The 18,999-nt window shown below is 49.5% G+C and overlaps 1 protein-coding gene across 2 annotated transcripts; it reads left to right on the top strand.

Annotated features, from left to right (window-relative positions):
• The first annotated feature begins 13,125 nt into the window (after positions 1-13,125).
• On the top strand, positions 13,126-16,907 carry LOC123160711 (uncharacterized). 2 transcript variants are annotated; one of them, XM_044578556.1, is made up of 2 exons: positions 13,126-14,175; positions 14,272-16,907. In XM_044578556.1, exons 1-2 carry the CDS (start codon positions 13,214-13,216, stop codon positions 14,381-14,383), a joined length of 1,074 nt encoding a protein of 357 aa, XP_044434491.1. In that variant the 5' UTR covers positions 13,126-13,213; the 3' UTR covers positions 14,384-16,907. The 2 variants fall into 2 exon arrangements, with proteins under 2 accessions (XP_044434491.1, XP_044434490.1); XM_044578555.1 differs by having other exon boundaries at positions 13,126-14,611.
• The last annotated feature ends 2,092 nt before the right edge of the window (positions 16,908-18,999 follow it).

The following is an 18,999-nucleotide window of genomic DNA, read 5'->3' as shown; positions in this document are numbered from 1 at the left end:
TGATAATTGTCTATTATTCATGCTATAATTGTATTGACCGGAAACCGCAATACATGTGTGAATACATAGAGCACAACATGTCCCTAGTGAGCCTCTAGTTGACTAGCTCGTTGATCAACAGATGGTCATGGTTTCCTGACCATGGACATTGGATGTCATTGATAACGGGATCACATCATTATGAGAATGATGTGATGGACAAGACCCAATCCTAAGCCTAGCACAAGATCGTGTAGTTCATATGCTAAAGCTTTTCTAAATGTCAAGTATCTTTTCCTTAGACCATGAGATTGTGCAACTCCCAGATACTGTAGGAATGCTTTGGGTGTACCAAATGTCACAACGTAACTGGGTGGCTATAAAGGTGCACTACAGGTATCTCCGAAAGTGTTTGTTGGGTTGGCACGAAACGAGACTGGGATTTGTCACTCCGTGTGACGGAGAGGTATCTCTGGGCCCACTCGGTAGGACATCATCATAATGTGCACAATGTGATCAAGGAGTTGATCGCGGGATGATGTGTTACGGAACGAGTAAAGAGACTTGCCGGCAACGAGATTGAACAAGGTATCGGGATACCGACGATCGAATCTCGGGCAAGTACTATACCGCTAGACAAAGGGAATTGTATACGGGATTTATTGAATCCTTGACATCGTGGTTCATCCGATGAGATCATCGTGGAACATGTGGGAGCCAACATGGGTATCTAGATCCCGCAGTTGGTTATTGGCCGGAGAGTTGTCTCGGTCATGTCTGCATGGTTCCCGAACCCGTAGGGTCTACACACTTAAGGTTCGATGATGCTAGGTTATAGGGAATAGATATATGTGGTTACCGAATGTTGTTCGAAGTCCCAGATGAGATCCCGGACGTCATGAGGAGTTCCGGAATGGTCCGGAGGTAAAGATTTATATATGGGAAGTCCTGTTTTGGTCACCGGAAAAGTTTCGGGTGCTATCGATAACGTACCGGGACCACCGGGAGGGTCCCGGGGGTCCACCAGGTGGGGACACTGGCCCCAGAGGGCTGCGTGGGCCAAGTGTGGGAGGGGACCAGCCCCAGGTGGGCTGGTGCGCCCCCCCCCCCCACCAGGGCCCAAGGCGCCTAGGGTTGAAAACCCTAAGGGGAGGGGGCGCCTCCACCTTGCTTGGGGGGCAAGGCACCCCTCCTGGCCGCCGCCCCTCCCCTCTAGATGGGATCTGGAGGGGGCCGGCCCCCTCTCCCCTTCCCCTATAAATAGTGGGGTCTTTGGGGCTGCCAAGGACATGAGTTTTTCCTCTCCCTAGCGCAGCCCTACCCCTCTCCCTCCTCGTCTCTCACAGTGCTTGGCGAAGCCCTGCTGGAGTGCCACGCTCCTCCATCACCACCACGCCGTTGTGCTGCTGCTGGACGGAGTCTTCCCCAATCTCTCCCTCTCTCCTTGCTGGATCAAGGCACGGGAGACGTCACCGGGCTGCACGTGTGTTGAATGCGGAGGTGCCGTCCGTTCGGCACTAGGATCTTCGGTGATTTGGATCACGACGAGTACGACTCCCTCAACCCCGTTCTCTTGAACGCTTCCGCTTAGCGATCTACAAGGGTATGTAGATGCACTCCCCTCTCTCTCGTTGCTAGTCTCTCCATAGATAGATCTTGTTGACTCATAGGAAAATTTTGAATTTCTGCTACGTTCCCAAACGGTGGCATCATGAGCTAGGTCTATTGCGTAGATTCTATGCACGAGTAGAACACAAGTTGTTGTGGGCGTTGATTTTGTTCAATTTTCTTACCGTTACTAGTCTTATCTTGATTCGGCGGTATTGTGGGATAAAGCGGCCCGGACCGACCTTACACGTACTCTTACGTGAGACAGGTTCCACCGACTGACATGCACTTGTTGCATAAGGTGGCTAGCGGGTGCCAGTCTCTCCCACTTTAGTCGGATCGGATTCGATGAAAAGGGTCCTTATGAAGGGTAAATAGCAATTGACATATCACATTGTGGCTTTTGCGTAGGTAAGAAACGTTCTTGCTAGAAACCCATAGCAGCCACGTAAAACATGCAAACAACAATTAGAGGACGTCTAACTTGTTTTTGCAGGGTATGCTATGTGATGTGATATGGCCAAAAGAATGTGATGAATGATATGTGATGTATGAGATTGATCATGTTCTTGTAATAGGAATCACGACTTGCATGTCGATGAGTATGACAACCGGCAGGAGCCATAGGAGTTGTCTTAATTTATTGTATGACATGCGTGCCATTGAACAACGCCATGTAATTACTTTACTTTATTGCTAAACCGTTAGCCATAGTAGTAGAAGTAATAGTTGGCGAGACAACTTCAAGGAGACACAATTATGGAGATCATGGTGTCATGCCAGTGACGATGATGATCATGGAGCCCCGAAGATGGAGATCAAAAGGAGCAAAATGATATTGGCCATATCATGTCACTTTTTGATTGCATGTGATGTTTATCATGTTTATGCATCTTATTTGCTTAGAACGACGGTAGTAAATAAGATGATCCCTCATTAAAATTTCAAGAAAGTGTTCCCCCTAACTGTGCACCGTTGCGAAAGTTCATTGTTTCGAAGCACCACATGATGATCGGGTGTGATAGATTCTAACATTCACATACAACGGGTGTAAGCCAGATTTACACACGCGAAAACTTAGGTTGACTTGACGAGCCTAGCATGTACAGACATGGCCTCGGAACAAAAGAGACCGAAAGGTCGAGCATGAGTCGTATAGTAGATACGATCAACATGAAGATGTTCACCGACGATGACTAGTCCATCTCACATGATGATCGGACATGGCCTAGTTGACTCGGATCATGTATCACTTAGATGACTAGAGGGATGTCTATCTGAGTGGGAGTTCATTAGATGAACTTAATTATCCTGAACATAGTCAAAAAGGTCTTTGCAAATTATGTCATAGCTCGCGCTTTAGTTCTACTGTTTTAGATATGTTCCTAGAGAAAATATAGTTGAAAGTTGATAGTAGCAATTATGCGGACTGGGTCCGTAAACTGAGGATTGTCCTCATTGCTGCGTAGAAGGCTTATGTCCTTAATGCACTGCTCGGTGTGTTGAACCTCGAACGTCGCTCGTGGATGTTGCGAACATCTGACATACACGTTTTGATGACTACGTGATAGTTCAGTGGGTAATGTTAAATGGTTTAGAATTGAGGCACCGAAGTCATTTTTGAAATGTCGCAGAACATATGAGATGTTCCAAGAGCTGAAATTGGGATTTCAGGCTCGTGCCCACGTCAAGAGGTATAAGACCTCCGACGAGCTTCTTGGCCTACAAACTAAGGGAGAAAAGCTCAATCGTTGAACTTGTACTCAGATTGTATGGGTACAACAATCACTTGAATCGAGTGGGAGTTAATCTTCCAGATGAGATAGTGATGTTTCTCCAAAGACATTGCCACCAAGCTACTAGAGCTTTGTGACGATCTATAACATATCAGGGATAGATATGATGATCCTTGAAATATTCACGATGTTTGACATCGCAAAAGTAGAAATCAAGAAGGAGCATCAATCGTTGATGGTTAGTGAAACCACTAGTTTCAAGAAGGGCAAGGGCAAGAAGGGGTACTTCATGAAACGACAAATCAGTTGTTGCACCAGTGAAGAAACCCAGGGTTGAACCCAAACCCGAGACTAAGTGCTTTTGTAATGAGGGAACGGTCACTGAAGCAGAACTACCCTAGGTACTTGGTAGATGAGAAGGTTGGCAAGGTTGACAGAAGTATATTGGATATACATTGAATTAAATGTGTACTTTACTAGTACTCCTAGTAGCACTAGGGTATTAATATACCGGTTCGGTTGCTAAGTGTTAGTAACTCGAAATAAAAGAGCTACGAAATAAACGGGGACTAGCTAAAGGGGGGATGACGATGTGTGTTGGAAGTGTTTCCAAGGTTGATGTGATGTGAACTAGATTATTGACTCCAGTGCAAGTGGGAGACTATTGGAAATATGCCCTAGAGGCAATAATAAAATGGTTATTATTGTATTTCCTTGTTCATGATAATTGTCTATTATTCATGCTATAATTGTATTGACCGGAAACCGCAATACATGTGTGAATACATAGACCGCAACATGTCCCTAGTGAGCCTCTAGTTGACTAGCTCGTTGATCAACAGATGGTCATGGTTTCCTGACCATGGACATTTGATGGCATTGATAACGGGATCACGTCACTAGGAGAATGATGTGATGGACAAGACCCAATCCTAAGCCTAGCAGAAGATCGTGTAGTTCGTATGCTAAAGCTTTTCTAAATGTCAAGTATCTTTTCCTTAGACCATGAGATTGTGCAACTCTCGGATATCGTAGGAATGCTTTGGGTGTACCAAACGTCACAACGTAATTGGGTGGCTATAAAGGTGCACTACGGGTATCTCCGAAAGTGTCTGTTGGGTTGGCACGAATCGAGACTGGGATTTGTCACTCCGTGTGACGGAGAGGTATCTCTGGGCCCACTCGGTAGGACATCATCATAATGTGCACAATGTGATTAAGGAGTTGATCACGGGATGATGTGTTATGGAATGAGTAAAGAGACTTGCCGGTAACGAGATTGAACAAGGTATCGGGATACCGACGATCGAATCTCGGGCAAGTACTATACCGCTAGACAAAGGGAATTGTATACGGGATTTATTGAATCCTTGACATCGTGGTTCATCCGATGAGATCATCGTGGAACATGTGGGAGCCAACATGGGTATCCAGATCCCGCTGTTGGTTATTGGTCGGAGAGTTGTCTCGGTCATGTCTGCATGGTTCCCGAACCTGTAGGCTCTACACACTTAAGGTTCGATGATGCTAGGGTTATAGGGAATAGATATACCTAGTTACGGAATGTTGTTCGGAGTCCCGGATGAGATCCCGGACATCATGAGGAGTTCCGGAATGGTCCGGAGGTAAAGATTTATATATGGGAAGTCCTGTTTTGGTCACCAGAAAAGTTTCGGGTGCTATCGGTAACGTACCAGGACCACCGGGAGGATCCCGGGGGTCCACCAGGTGGGGCCCCTGGCTCTAGAGTGTTGCGTGCGCCAAGTGTGGGAGGGGACCAGCCCTAGGTGGGCTGGTGCGCCCCCCACCAGGTCCCAAGGCGCCTAGGGTTGATAACCCTAAGGGGAGGGGGTGCCTCCACCTTGCATGGGGGGCAAGGCACCCCTCCTGGCCGCCGCCCCTCCCCTCTAGATGGGATCTGGAGGGGCCGGCCCCCTCTCCCCTTCCCCTATAAATAGTGGGGGCTTTGGGGCTGCCAAGGACATGAGTTTTTCCTCTCCCTGGTGCAGCCCTACCCCTATCCCTCCTCGTCTCTTGCAGTGCTTGGCGAAGCCCTGCTGGAGTGCCACGCTCCTCCATCACCACCACGCCATTGTGCTGCTGTTGGATGGAGTCTTCCCCAACCTCTTCCTCTCTCCTTGCTGGATCAAGGCACGGGAGACGTCACCGGGCTGCACGCGTGTTGAACGCGGAGGTGCCGTCCGTTCGGCACTAGGATCTTCGGTGATTTGGATCACGACGAGTACGACTCCCTCAACCCCGTTCTCTTGAACGCTTCCGCTTAGCGATCTACAAGGGTATATAGATGCACTCCCCTCTCTCTCAGTGCTAGTCTCTCCATAGATAGATCTTGGTGACTCGTAGGAAAATTTTGAATTTCTGCTACATTCCCCAACAGATTACTCCTTGTAGTTGATGCCATAACACGTATCAAGTGAATCAATAAGATACCCCATTGTCACCTCAAGTATTCATATTGCAAGACATATATCATGTGTTCTCATCTCTGAATATTCAATCTGACAAGACAAAACTTTGAAGTGTAAAGATTCAATTCATCATAACAAGAGTATAGAGGGGAGAAACATCATATGATCTGACTATATTAACAAAGCCCATGATATAGATCACGAGAGAGAGAGAGAGAGAGAGAGATCAAACACATAGCTACTGGTACAAACCCTCAACCCTGAGGTGGACTACTCCCTCCTCATTGTGGTGGCCGCCGGGATGATGAAGATGGCCACCGATGATGATTCCCCCCTCCGGCAGGGTGCCAGAACGGGGTCTAGATTGGACCTCGTGGATCCAAAGGCCTTGCGGCGGTGGAACTTCTGATCTAGGGCTACCCCAAAGGGTTTCGGAATATTTGGGAATTTATAGTGCAAAGAGGGGGTGCAGGAGGCCACCGAGGTGGGCACAACCCACCTGGGCGCGCCAGGGGGCCCTGGCATGCCCTGGTGGGTTGTTCCCCCATCGGGGCACCCCCCAGGTGCAGCTCAGGCCCATTGGGTTCCTTCTGGTCCAGAAAAAATCTCCAAAAAGTTACGCGGTGTTTGGACTCCATTTGATATTGATTTCCCGCGATGTAAAAAACAAGCAAAAAACAGCGACTGGCACTCGGCACTGGGTCAATAGGTTAGTCCCAAAAATGATATAAATTTTCTATAAAATGATTGTAAAACACCCAAGAATGATAATATATTAGCATGAATACTTCATAAATTATAGATACGTTGGAGACGTATCACGCACCAACACATCAATGTGACCAGAACTATAGTTTTTGAGCTCAATGGAAACATCCTTGGACCAAAATAATCCGATGCCTCCACTGAGACCGACGCTATTAACTGCAAAACAACCAAACTGTAAACGGGAATGAGGTTCAACACACTTTGCATTAGCCATCTGAGGGTGTATATATACAATTACAGGACGCCACAGAGGCCAGATCGTGTGACACTACTTGCACGTACACAATGCCCACTCACGCACTACCTAGGCCACCTACAGGCGTGGTGACCATGCACATGCAGAGTCACACTCTATATGCTAACACCCACCCCCCACCCCCGTAGCTGGAGCGTCGGGTGTAGAGACGCACAAGCTGGAGCGAAAATCCCTGAAGACATCAGGGGGCAATCCTTTCGTCATTACATCAGCGAACTGCTGACGCGTAGGGACGTGAAGGACGTGGAACTCGCCGAGCGCCATGCGCTCCCAGACGAAGAGGATGTCCAGCTCATTATGCTTGGTACGCCGTTGGTGTACAGGGTTGCTGGAGAGGTAGACGGCCGACACATTGTCACAGAAGACCAGCGTGGCGGAGCGGAGTGGACAGTGGAGCTCGCCGAGCAGCTATCGAAGCCACACGCACTCGGTGATGGCATTGGCGAAGCCATGGTACTCAACTTCGGCAGAGGAACGCGAGACAGTGGCCTGGCGCTTGGACGACCAGCTGACGAGGGCGTCGCCGAGAAACACACAGAAGCCGGAGGTAGAACGGCGCGTGTCGAAGCAGCCGGCCCAGTCGGCATCCGTGTAGACGCGGAGATCAAGCGCCGAAGATGCATGGAGATGAAGACCAAGTGCACTGGTGCCGCGGACGTAGCGCAACGTGCGCTTGAGGAGCGTGCGGTGACACTCGCGCGGGTCATGCATGTGGAGGCATATTTGCTGCACGGCGTATGCAAGCTCGGTCCTGGTGATCATCAGGTACTGAGGGGCACAGGCCAAGCTGCGGTACACGATGGGATCAACCATAGGAGGACCATCAGCGGAGGGAAGCTTGGCCTTGGTGTCGACCGGCGTGACGGCTGGCTTGCAGTTGTCCATGTCGGCACGCTCGAGAATGTCGTCGGCGTACTGCTCTTGCGAGAGGAAGAAGCCAGTAGACGATCGCGAGAAGCGGATGCCGAGGAAGAAGTGAAGAGCCCCGAGGTCCTTCATGGCGAATTCGGCAGTGAGCTTGGTGATGACGAGTCAGAGCAGCGACGCGGTCGAGGCAGTAAGGACGATGTCGTCCATGTACAGCAACAAGTAGGCGGTGCCATCGGTGCCGTGGTAGGTGAACAACGATGTGTCGGAGCGAGTCGCAGTGAAGTCGATGGTGCGTAGAAACCAGGCCCGCGACGCCTGTTTGAGACCATAGAGCGATCGTGAAAGGCAGCAGACATGGTCCGGCTTGCCGGAGTCGATGAAGCCAGCGGGCAGGAGGCAGAAAACTTCCTCGTCAAGCTCGCCATGAAGGAAGGCGTTCTTCACGTCAAGTTGGTTGACGGGCCATTCACGCGAGGCTGCAAGCGTGAGCACCATCCGGATTGTAGCAGGCTTGACAACGGGGGAGGAAGTTTTGCCGTAGTCGACGCTGGGGCGTTGATGGAAGTCGCGCACAACCCAACGGGCTTTGTATCGTTCGAGGGTGCCGTCGGCGTGAGTTTTATGTTGGAAACCCCATTTTCTGGTGATGATGTTGGCGCGCGGAGGACGGGTCACGAGCCCCCATGTGTGATTGCCGACGAGGGCGGCGAACTCGTCGCGCATGGCGGCGAGCCAGTTGGGGTCGCTCAGGGCAGATCGCACCGACTTGGGGAGCAGCGAGATATCCGGCGAGGTTCTGGAAGTGGTGACCAGCACGTAGTCATCATACTGCTTGTTGGGGCGGAAGACACCGGCACAGCCACGAGTGAGTGGCCCAGCAGCGACCGGCATGGTGGGCGCCGCGAAGGGAGCAGAGCCCGGCAAGGACGATGCAGCAGAGGCACTTGGCGTCGAGACGGCTCGGCCACTGGATGATGATCGGACGGAGCCGCTTGAATCAGGAGTGTGTGCGCCACGCGGAGACGCCGGGGCACCGTCAGATGCTGATCGGGCGCTCTCGCTTGAATCAGAAGCGAGCGCGCCATGTGGAGACTCCTGGGCACCATCAGATGCCGATCGGGCGCTCCCGCTTGGTGCAGGAGACAACACCACGGGAGAGACGGCCAGAGCGGCGCTAGGGCCACGGAGCACCTACAAAACGGGTGAAGCAGCAGCAGGCGGCGGTGTAGGAGGCGGGGCTGGGTTAGGAGCGGCGAACGGGAAACTGAGCTCATCAAAATGAACATGCCGAGAGGTGAGCACAGGCCGCATAACGTGGTCAAAAGAGCGATACCCGTGATGATCAGCAGGGTAGCCGAGGAAGACGCACGCGACCGATCGAGGCGTGAGCTTGTGAGCAGCCGTGGAGGAAGTGTTTGGAAAACACAAGCAACCGAACACATGCAAGAGGGAGTAGTCAGGGCGAGTGCCAAGTAGAAGCTCATGCGGTGTCACCGGTGAGCTCGAATGACATGGGCGCCGGTTCTGGAGGTAAGTGGCAGTTCTGAGAGCCTCGGCCCAAAATCATGGAGGCATGGAGGCATGAAAGAGGAGCGAGCGAACCCCATCATTAAGTGTACAAAGGGAGCGTTCGACCTTTCCATTTTGTTGACTCGTGTAAGGACAGGAAAGACGAAACGCAGTACCGTGAGAATCAAGAAGCGATCGCACGGCAGCGTTGTCGAATTCTCGACTATTGTCAGTTCGTAGGGCAAGAACAGGACGCTGGAATTGTGTATGAACATAGGCAAAAAACGAGCGTAGAATAGCGAGCACATCAGATTTTCTTTGGAGTGGGAAAGTCCACACGTAATGAGTGAAATCGTCAAGTATCACAAGGTAAAATCCATATCCTGATATGCTTACAATGGGAGAAGTCCAGACATCTAAATGCAACAACTGAAAGGGAAAGAAACTATGCGACGTCGAGGCATGAAAGGAAGGCGTGTATGCTTGCCGAAATGACATGCCCGACAAGTGTGTGGAGTGGAACTGCTGCAGTTGAAGGGGTCCTGGCGGAGCGAGGCGACGTGTGGGTGCTCAAGACGCTGGTGCCAGAGGTCTATGGTGACCGCGCCAGCGAAAGCAGAGCACGGTGGAGCCGAAGAGGATCCAGCAACAGAGTGGAGATCACCGGTCGAATCACTGCGCAGAATCACTCTCCGGGTGCGGCGGTCCTTAACAGAGAAACCAAAGTCATCAAACTCCACATTGACAGTATTATCACGACAAAGTTGATGAACTAACAGAAGATTCTTAATAAGAGATGGAGACAACACGACATTACGAAGGATAAGCAGAGAGGAAGTGGTGATGAGAGAGCCTGTGGCGACATGAGTGATAGGAAGGTGATCACCGTTACCGAGGATGATGGAGGAGGCAGTAAGAGAGGGACGGATGTTGTGAAGATTACCAGGAGATGAAGCCATGTGCGTTGTGGCCCCCCGTGTCGAGGTACCAGTCAGACGTGCTCCCGGGCGATGACGAACCGGCAGTGGCACTGTGGAGCGCGGCCTAGAGGGAGCTCATGTCCCACGCGGGCGCGGGGCCGGGTGGTGGGGCGGGACCAGCAGGAGCAGCCCCCGGAGGCGCGTAGTTGTTGTAGTAGCCGTCGTAGCCGTACAGTGGTGGTGGCGTGGGGGAGCAGTGGCCAGCATGGCCTGCTGGTGGGGTGTGCCAGGGCGCGGCCCAAGCATGCCGGCACCCGGAGCACGCCAGGCGACAGGCCAGGACTGGACAAGCCCGTCCATGAGCTGGACCCGGGAGCAGGGGCGGGGTAGCCAGGTGCCCGGGGCGGGAGTGGAGCCGGCGGAGGGGCGGCCCCCCCATTCCCACGGCCGCGCTTCTTACCGCGTCCGCGCCTACGAACGGCGCCAGGGGGATCACCAGTTGGAGAAGGAGGCGGGGGCGAGGCGGGAGTGCTATGCCCAGCCACCAGCGCATGCGCCGTCTGCAGGCGCACGGATTGCTCGACGCGGTGCTCCTCGAGCATGAGGAAGGCGCGAGTCTCCAGGAAGGTGGGGAGCGGCACACGGGCGGTGATGTGCGGGATGGCATGATGGTGCTGACGACCAAGACCACGCAGAAGATGGAATACCTGGTGGGTCTCGGTGACGGGTTGCCCCAGATCACGGAGCTGATCAGCGTAGAGCTTCAACTTTGTACAGTACTGCATAATGGACATTTCGCCCTGGACGACGGCGTGGTACTCTGCGTCGACGTAGACGGCGCGCGAGAGGTGGTTGGCGATGAAGAGCTCGCTGGCGGCAGTCCAGACAGCGAGAGCGGGGTCCTCGGGCTGCATCACCGCATCGAGCAGCTCCGGGGCGATGGTGGAGTACAGCCAATGGACCACCGCGTGATCTGCCATGAGCCACTCGGGGTCGTCTGGGCGGGAAAGGGTTGTGGTAGAAACGTGGTCGCGAAGCCCGAAAGTGTCGAGGACAGCATCAAAGTGACGGTGCCACTGGGCGTGGTTGCCGGCGTTGAGGTCGAGAATGATCGGGACATGACGCTGGATGTCCACGGTGGGAAGAACAAAGGCAGCCGGGAGGGGAGCGACGCCAACAGGGGCGACCGGCGCAAGGTGGAGTGCAGCCAGAGCCGCGATCGGAGGCGGTGGAACGGCAGCAGGGTGGCCGCCATCATCAGGGAGATCGCCATCATGGGAGGAAGGAGGGGAGTGGTTGTCAAACCCATCCATGGCAGCGGAAGGTGGTTGGTGCGCAAGAGGATTAGGCTCCTAAGCGTCTGATACCATGTAAACGGGAATGAGGTTCAACACACTTTGCATTAGCCATCTAAGGGCGTATATATACAGTTACAGGACGCCATAGAGGCCAGATCGTGTGCCACTACTTGCACGTACACAATGCCCACTCACGCACTACCTAGGCCACGTACAGGCGTGGTGACCATGCACACGCGCACTCACACTCTGTATGCTAACAAAACCCAATGTAATCTTCACATTCTCTACCCTGTCAGCCCTGATCTTCGTCTCCATAACAAAGAGGAGGGCGGGCCCTTCTTGCTTCACCACATTACGAAGCTCGCGAACTACGTTGGGGTTCCCCAGCCCCTGGCAGTTCCAGCTGATGCAACTCATTGGGACGGGCAGCGCTGCTCCGCAGCTGCTGCCGAGTTTTTGGGTGGGGTCTCTTCTTTTTTGGTTCCCTTTCCAACTCCTTCCGTTCCCGGGCATCATCGTCGCCTTCCTCTCCCAAAACACCAACCAGGTTATCATGTTCATGTTGTTTCCCATCGGTTAGGAGGAGAGTTGGCTCGACTCGGTGGTATACCTGCTTTGGTGCCTCTTTCCGTTTTGCATAAGGGCGGGTTTTGACAAGAGAGTTCACCTCTGCAGCATCTCCAATGTTACTTGAATTCTTGGATTCTTGCTTGCTACTCGGGCCTGAATATTGGTCTTTGCTCGTGTTCTCGCCCGAGGCAGATTTCCTTCTCTCTTCCGGTAACCTCAATTTTGGTCAAAATGGTAAATCTCCATTCTTATCCCTAGGACCAGGTGTAGGACAGAACAGATCGGTATGCCCTAGGCGACCACAAGTGAAACAATAGTGAGGCATTGCTCATACTGAACATCATATAACTCTTCCTTCTTCCTCTTGGCCGAATTGATCAAGATCCACCTCCGAAGAGGCTTGTTGACATCAATGGAACCTCTAGCTCTCAAATAGCCCCCTACATGATCGAACTGAACCGATGTTGCGTTCTTGTCAATCTGTTGTGCTACAAACTGCCCCAAGCATCACCCTCAGGTTGTAGGGCAGATTTGGGAACCGAACCCACATGTGGAGTCGGTCAAAAGCAACCTCATCCAGCCTCTTGTGACCCTCAAAGTCAGCAAGTATAACTGCATGTTTACTAACATGCCATGGCGAGCCCGTCCAGATTCTATCACGATTTCTTTGGGTCTCGAACTCTGCCACAAAAGTGTTCTCTCCCATGGATCTGAACTGTAGACCCCTTGAATTCCCCCACGTAGGCTGAAGAGCGTTGGCAATGGTTTCAATATGAAGTAGATTTCGATAGAACCTTGCCTGCCAATAGCCACTTCTTCGACTGCCCATCATCTGCATCATCAATCACCAGAGGCGTGGCCTCTTCATCATCATGCCAAGTTTCCCGAGTGCTTCTTCCAGTTTCGCCCTAGCCGACAGGGGAGAGTCGGGTGCCGTCCCTCCACTCGCGTTTTGGGTTGGTCTAGCCATCCCTCGTCGGAGCTCAAGTGCGGCACACCGATCGAATCGGGCAGCTGCCGTCAAGGTCCACCGCGAAACCATAATCGCGCGAGGCGTTTTTAGGTTTCAAGAGGAAAAACTGTAGCAGTAATTTTCGATTCTCAAAAGAGGAAAGAACGTAACAAAAAAAGGGCTCCTGGGCCGTAGATAAGGAGATACGTATTTTCCCCTCTAAAAATCGGAAAAGAAAAGAAGATTTTATACGCCCTCTATTATCCCCCCCAGCCGCCGTGAAAGCTACCGCCGGCCGGCCGCCGCCGCAACGCCATGTTCCAACTCCGAGCGCGTGACCTCTCTTTCCTCGTCCACTCACCACCCTGTCTCCCCGCTCCCCGCGTCTCTCCCCTCTTCGCCCTTCGCCGCAACCTCTCCGCCACCACATCCGCTTCACCAGGCCCTTTCGCCGCCGAGGACTACCTGGTCGCCACCTGCGGCGTTCCCCGCGCGCAAGCCGTCAAGGCAGCGAAGAAGATATCCCACCTGAAGTCCTCCTCGAAGCCCGACGCGGTCGTCGCCTTCCTCTCCGGCCTCGGCGTCCCCCGCTCCGACATCGCCGCCATCGTCGCCGTCGACCCGTGGTTCCTCTGCGCCAGCGTGGAGAGGACCCTGGCGCCCCGAGTCACCGAGCTGAGGGAGCTCGGCCTCTCGCGCTCCGAGGTCGCGCGCCTCATCCCGCTCGCCCTGTGCTCCTTCCGCAGCAGCTCCCTCAGGGGCAACCTCGACTTCTGGCTCTCGGTCTTCGGCTCCTACGAGAAGCTCCTCAAGGCCCTCAAGATGAACTCCGGCCTCCTCGCCGCCGACCTCGAGAAGGTGGCCAAGCCGAATCTGGCCCTCCTCCAGCAATGCGGGCTAAGTCCCTCTGTCTTCTCGGAGCCCTTCATTTCCCGGGTGCTCATCAGGACCCCCAAGAAAGTCCAGGACGCTTTGGTGCACATTGACAAGTTTGGGGTGTCGCAGAACTCGCGGATGTTCCTCTACGCGCTTGTGGCGTTCACTGTGCAGAGTCCGGAGAAGCTCACCGACAAAATCGGAGTCCTGGAGACGCTTGGTTGGTCGCAGGGTGATGTGCTGCTAGCTGTGAAGACGATGCCGGGTATCCTGACCATATCCGAGGAGAGGCTGCAGAAAAATGTGCATTTCCTCACAAAGGTTGCTGGGCTGGAGATATCTTACATTGCTCAAAGACCGGTGCTGCTCAAGTATAGCCTTGAGCGCCGTTTGTTTCCTAGGTACTGCTTGCTTAAGCTACTCAACACGAAGGGATTGCTGGATCTCCGATTTGATTACAATGCCGCCTCACTGTCCGAGAAGAAGTTTCTTGGCAGGTTCGTGCATCCTTACAAGGAGAGGCTTCCAGGCCTTGCTGATGTTTATGCTTCAAGCTGTGCTGGGAAACTACACATGGAGTTGCTATCAGAGAACACAAAACAAAACTAGAGAATCTACCTTACCTGTCCTGGGTGAGTACCATAGGATGGAAAATGTTAAGGTTTGTCATCCCCCTTGGTCCATTGCTCAAGTTCTGTGCAGTTTTTCTGGAAGTGATCCTCTATAGTGTTATTAACTGATGAAAAAGCATGGTTACAGGTTATCATCTTGCCAGAAATAGAACGTGTAATGAAATTTCTGGGAATGATCATGCTTAACTTCATCTGCACTTGGTTTTATTGTTTCTTGGGCTTTCACTGGCAAATGATTGTGTATTTAGATGCAACTTTACATCTGTATATCTGATTCTAAATGGTTGCATATGGATTTCGATTTTCTCAAAGACATGCATGTGAACATTTAGAAAAGTTATTGAGGTGTTGGCTTCAGCTGTAAAAGATTAATTTTTAGGAACTGGCAAAATTATGTGCTTTCCACGAACCAAGTTGAAATAATTTAGAGCCTACATCACAAAGTATAACTACAAAAAATCAGAGATTCAACATTATACAAGACATGGAATGATTTTTGAAAATGGTGAAGTGCAATATTGTTTTGAAGAGATAGTATTTTTTTCTAGATGTGGCAATAGTAGAATGAGAGAACTTGTTATATTTGGATAGTGTTTAAGCCATTAAGCCCTTTTCGTATTGATAACTATCCCTTTTTTTTTATATAAGTATCCCTTTCGCTACCCTGCACTGGTAAGTACTGCAAAATGAAGAAATGAGATTCGCTCCCCTTATATTCAGAAGAAAAACTAAGGGCGTAAGGGGTGGTATACTAGATTGTATGATTTGAAGTTTGATAGTCCTCTAGTTATTGTACTGGGCGGTTTGCCTAGTTTCAGCTTCTTTGCATGGAAAAGCTAAATTTCACGACAGATGAATGTTTTCTCCAGGAAAGGTTTTCTAGAAACTGGAAACCTGAAGGTTACAATATCAACTCTTTTTTACCGGGTTTGAACTTTAGTTTGATTATCTGGAGGCCAGGTTATAGATTAACAGCAAGTGAGTGGCCATATTATTTGATTGTATTTTTGTATTACAAAACATATTTCCAAAATTCCATCTTCAATACTTATTGCTAAACGTTTTCTTGAAAACTAAAGAATATCTGTAGGTTGAGCTAGCAGCTACAGATAATTATATGGATACTTAGTTACTATGGTAGACTCAAGGATTTCATCAACTCTGGATTAAGGTTTGAAGTTTTAACCACGTGGTAGGACGGTGTAGGTGCGAGCATGTTCATTACTGAAGCCGTTGAGCCTCCTCATTTCCATGCAATTTCAGTCTCTAATGTATTTATGCTACCAAGTTGAAGCTGCTGTTGATTATGGAGATTCTCTTACAATTGATGGTCAGGATAGATGAGCCAACCGAACTATTCATAATCATGCTAATCTCCTGTAGCCAATATGTTGACCCGAATAGAGATCGTCTCAACTAGGGTACATGTGTCATTGTTGCCTAAACAACAACACATACATAATCACACCACAAGCAATATAGCTCAGCACGCAGTAGCGGGCATAACAACATGAGGGCAAACCTTTTGCTCTCAGGATGGATGCCATGGATATGGTGTCCATCAGTCTCTGCTTAACGAGGCTAAAGGGATCAAATTAATTACTCGGACACATGGGTTGCCCAATGCCTCTCAAGTCTGTCCCATTTGCATACAACGTGATCTCTACTGTCTACATATATGGACGATCTCCATTCATCATCAGTAGACTAACTGGGATATAAAGAGGCTTTGAATGTATGTATGCTTATATGTTGGGCATTGCTGCCACAGAGATGCTTCACTGCATTGCATTTATCGGCTAATGTGGATGGACACTTCTTCATTTTCAGCACATGCATGCTGTACTTTCTTCTAGTTATATTGATTTGCTACCTCCATCTTTATTGTAGAACCATATTTATTTTTCTGTGCTCACAGGCATTTGATAAGGTTGCACGCTGACTGTCATGTGCAGAACCTGGTAAAGATCTAGAGAACAGGGATACGACAGTCGCCCTCATCTAGCCGCTTGCAGGGTCTAATTTTCCAAAATATGCATTCTTGTTCGTACCGGCTTAGAAAATACGTGCAGTAACTTGTTCTGGTTAACTACAACTTCTGAATCTTGTATGTCACATTTTGTATGTGTATGCATATATGAATTTGTTAGGCTTGTGGCGACACAAATATAGTTATCGTTACATGAAAAACACAAGCTTGTTTGCTTCCTAGTAATCATGTGTGCAGGCTCCAAATAATAATAATTTCTCAGCTGCCTAGTCCAATATCTAGTTTGAAACTGAAGATTAACATCCATTGTTTTTCAGCAAGATTTTATGTTTCCATTGGTGTTATTTCTTGTTTCATATTTCTATATATTACTTAGGTGGTTGGTTCTACAATGAAGGACTGGGCAAAGTCTCAGTAGTCCACTGCTATCGTCATATTCTCAGTTCTGTATTAATAAGTTTCAGAATCCTGCTTGATAGTAGCAGTTTTTAGTGGAATCTCGGACATGGAAGATGTGAGGACAAGAATACATCTACAGGTATATTTGAGCACTTGCCATTAATGGAGGGCTCCCTTGAGATTTACCTTTTTTGCCTATTCAACGTAATATCATCTGAAACTTGTAACTGTTGTTGAGGACATATATTATCTTACATTTGATGATCAAGAATAGATGGGCTAAAAAAGCTACCAAGAAACCTCCTTAGCTCTGGTATATCAGGCTGAGTCTATATGGTTTGTAATACACGTGCGTTTGTTGCCGCAACTGCAATACCATGACCCCGCCACAAGCAACTTACCTCAGCATTCATGGGGATAGCAACATCGTGCCGAACCTTTGGTGCTCAAGATGAGTGTCGGTGCTATGGACACCGATAGCATTCTGAAGTCCCATGGTATCAATTTGACGCAAGGATGATACTTGGCTGGCAAGCATGAATATGCTGCCCAGCTTTATGGGTCCAAACTAGCCGCACATCTGTAATTTCCAAAAATAAAATGATCCCCGATGCCTTTCAAGCCTATGTAACTAATTTATCTACTTTTCGAATACATATTTGGACGTTCTCCACGATCTATGTTCCACATCACTAGAGTAGTTGGAAACGAGAGGCTTGGAATGGGATGCGTTTTTATGATGGGTATTGTTGCCGTGAAATGGAGCTAGTGGACTCCATTGCATTTATCGGCTTGCGTGGGTACTATTGCCGTGAAATGGAGAGCTAGTGGACTGCATTGCATTTATCGGCTTGTGTGGGTACTGTTGCCGTGAAATGGAGCTAGTCCACTACAAGCAAGTTTCTTCAATTCTAGCACATGCGATAGTCTGTTCTAGCCAGTTTGATTTGCTATCTTCGCCTTTTATTGTGAAACCTTTTATCTGTGTCATAGGCTGGCATGCCTTTGATATGACTGCAATTGCGTGAGGATTGTCTTATGACGAATGAAGTTGGTAAATGTGTAAAAACCAGCGGTACGATGGTTCAAAGAGGCTCTCATGCTTTAGTTTGTGTCTTCCGGCTAACTCATTGCTTTATTATAAATCAAATATATGTGATGTCTCTTTTGTACGAAATACTTACTTGACTTCATGCCTGAGAGTACTAACTTATATTTAGGAACGGAGGGAGTACTAACTTTCTATCTTTGTGTTTATAACTCCTTAAATAAGATCTCATCTCTTTATTTGATTGGATGACATAGATCCGTTGTATACAATACAGTTCCGTATGCTACACTTGACGTGGCCGCTAACCATGTCCATAACTTGAGCTCGGGGTTGGGCCCATGCCTATGGCAAGGATTCTGGTTCTAAGAACAACCCAATGAAAATGGGTGAAGTAAAAAATGAAGGTCTTTGGTTATGTGGACCGAAATGGTCGGTGCATATTTTTAATCCACAGCATCGCAAGCAGTAGTTGTGATTGGTGTGTTTGGACGAAATAGACATGTAGGAGTTGCCGGTTGACTGGGAATAATTGTATCAACCCAAAAAATTAATCCAATTTGGAACCACGACCATCTGTGTGACAGTACGAACATCAAGCAGTCTAATTTACAATGACTATGCATCATTGAATTATGGAACTGACCTTTTTAGCTTTAATTGATCTGTTCTTTCTTTGTGCGTAGGTTCCGGTTTTCTATCTGAATGTTCAGGATCGGCCGGTTAGCAACAACTTTTAGTGGAATCTCCAACACGGAAGGTGGAAGCATAAGAATACAAGTAAGGGTATGTCAAGTGCATGTGACTCCATATGATGCTCTTTTGATATTTACTTTTGTACGTATTTGACATAAATTAGATGAAACTTGAAGTTGCAGCTGAGTATAGAGGCTCTCTTATTACAGTTGATGGTCAGGACATATGAGCTAACAAACTTGATCGTGGCCAGCTAGTGGATGTACAATGTTAACCCGAATTGAGATATTCTCAACTAGGGTACAGGTGTCATTGTTGCTACAAGTACAACTAATCACACCACAAGCAACATGCAGTGGCGGGGATTCCAACATGAAGGCAAACCTTTTGCTCTCAAGATGGAGGCGGATCCCTTCAACATGGTGCCCCAAAAGCTGTTCTTAGACTAACAAGAGCAAAT

The sequence above is a fragment of the Triticum aestivum genome, chromosome 7B (assembly GCF_018294505.1).
Source record: "Triticum aestivum cultivar Chinese Spring chromosome 7B, IWGSC CS RefSeq v2.1, whole genome shotgun sequence".
Classification (NCBI taxonomy): Eukaryota; Viridiplantae; Streptophyta; class Magnoliopsida; order Poales; family Poaceae; genus Triticum; species Triticum aestivum.
This window is presented reverse-complemented; position numbering and strand designations above follow the sequence as displayed.

Excerpts from the sequence above, each read along its gene's own strand:
- LOC123160711 (XM_044578555.1), top strand. The coding sequence starts at position 13,214 with ATGTTCCAACTCCGAGCGCGTGACCTCTCTTTCCTCGTCCACTCACCA.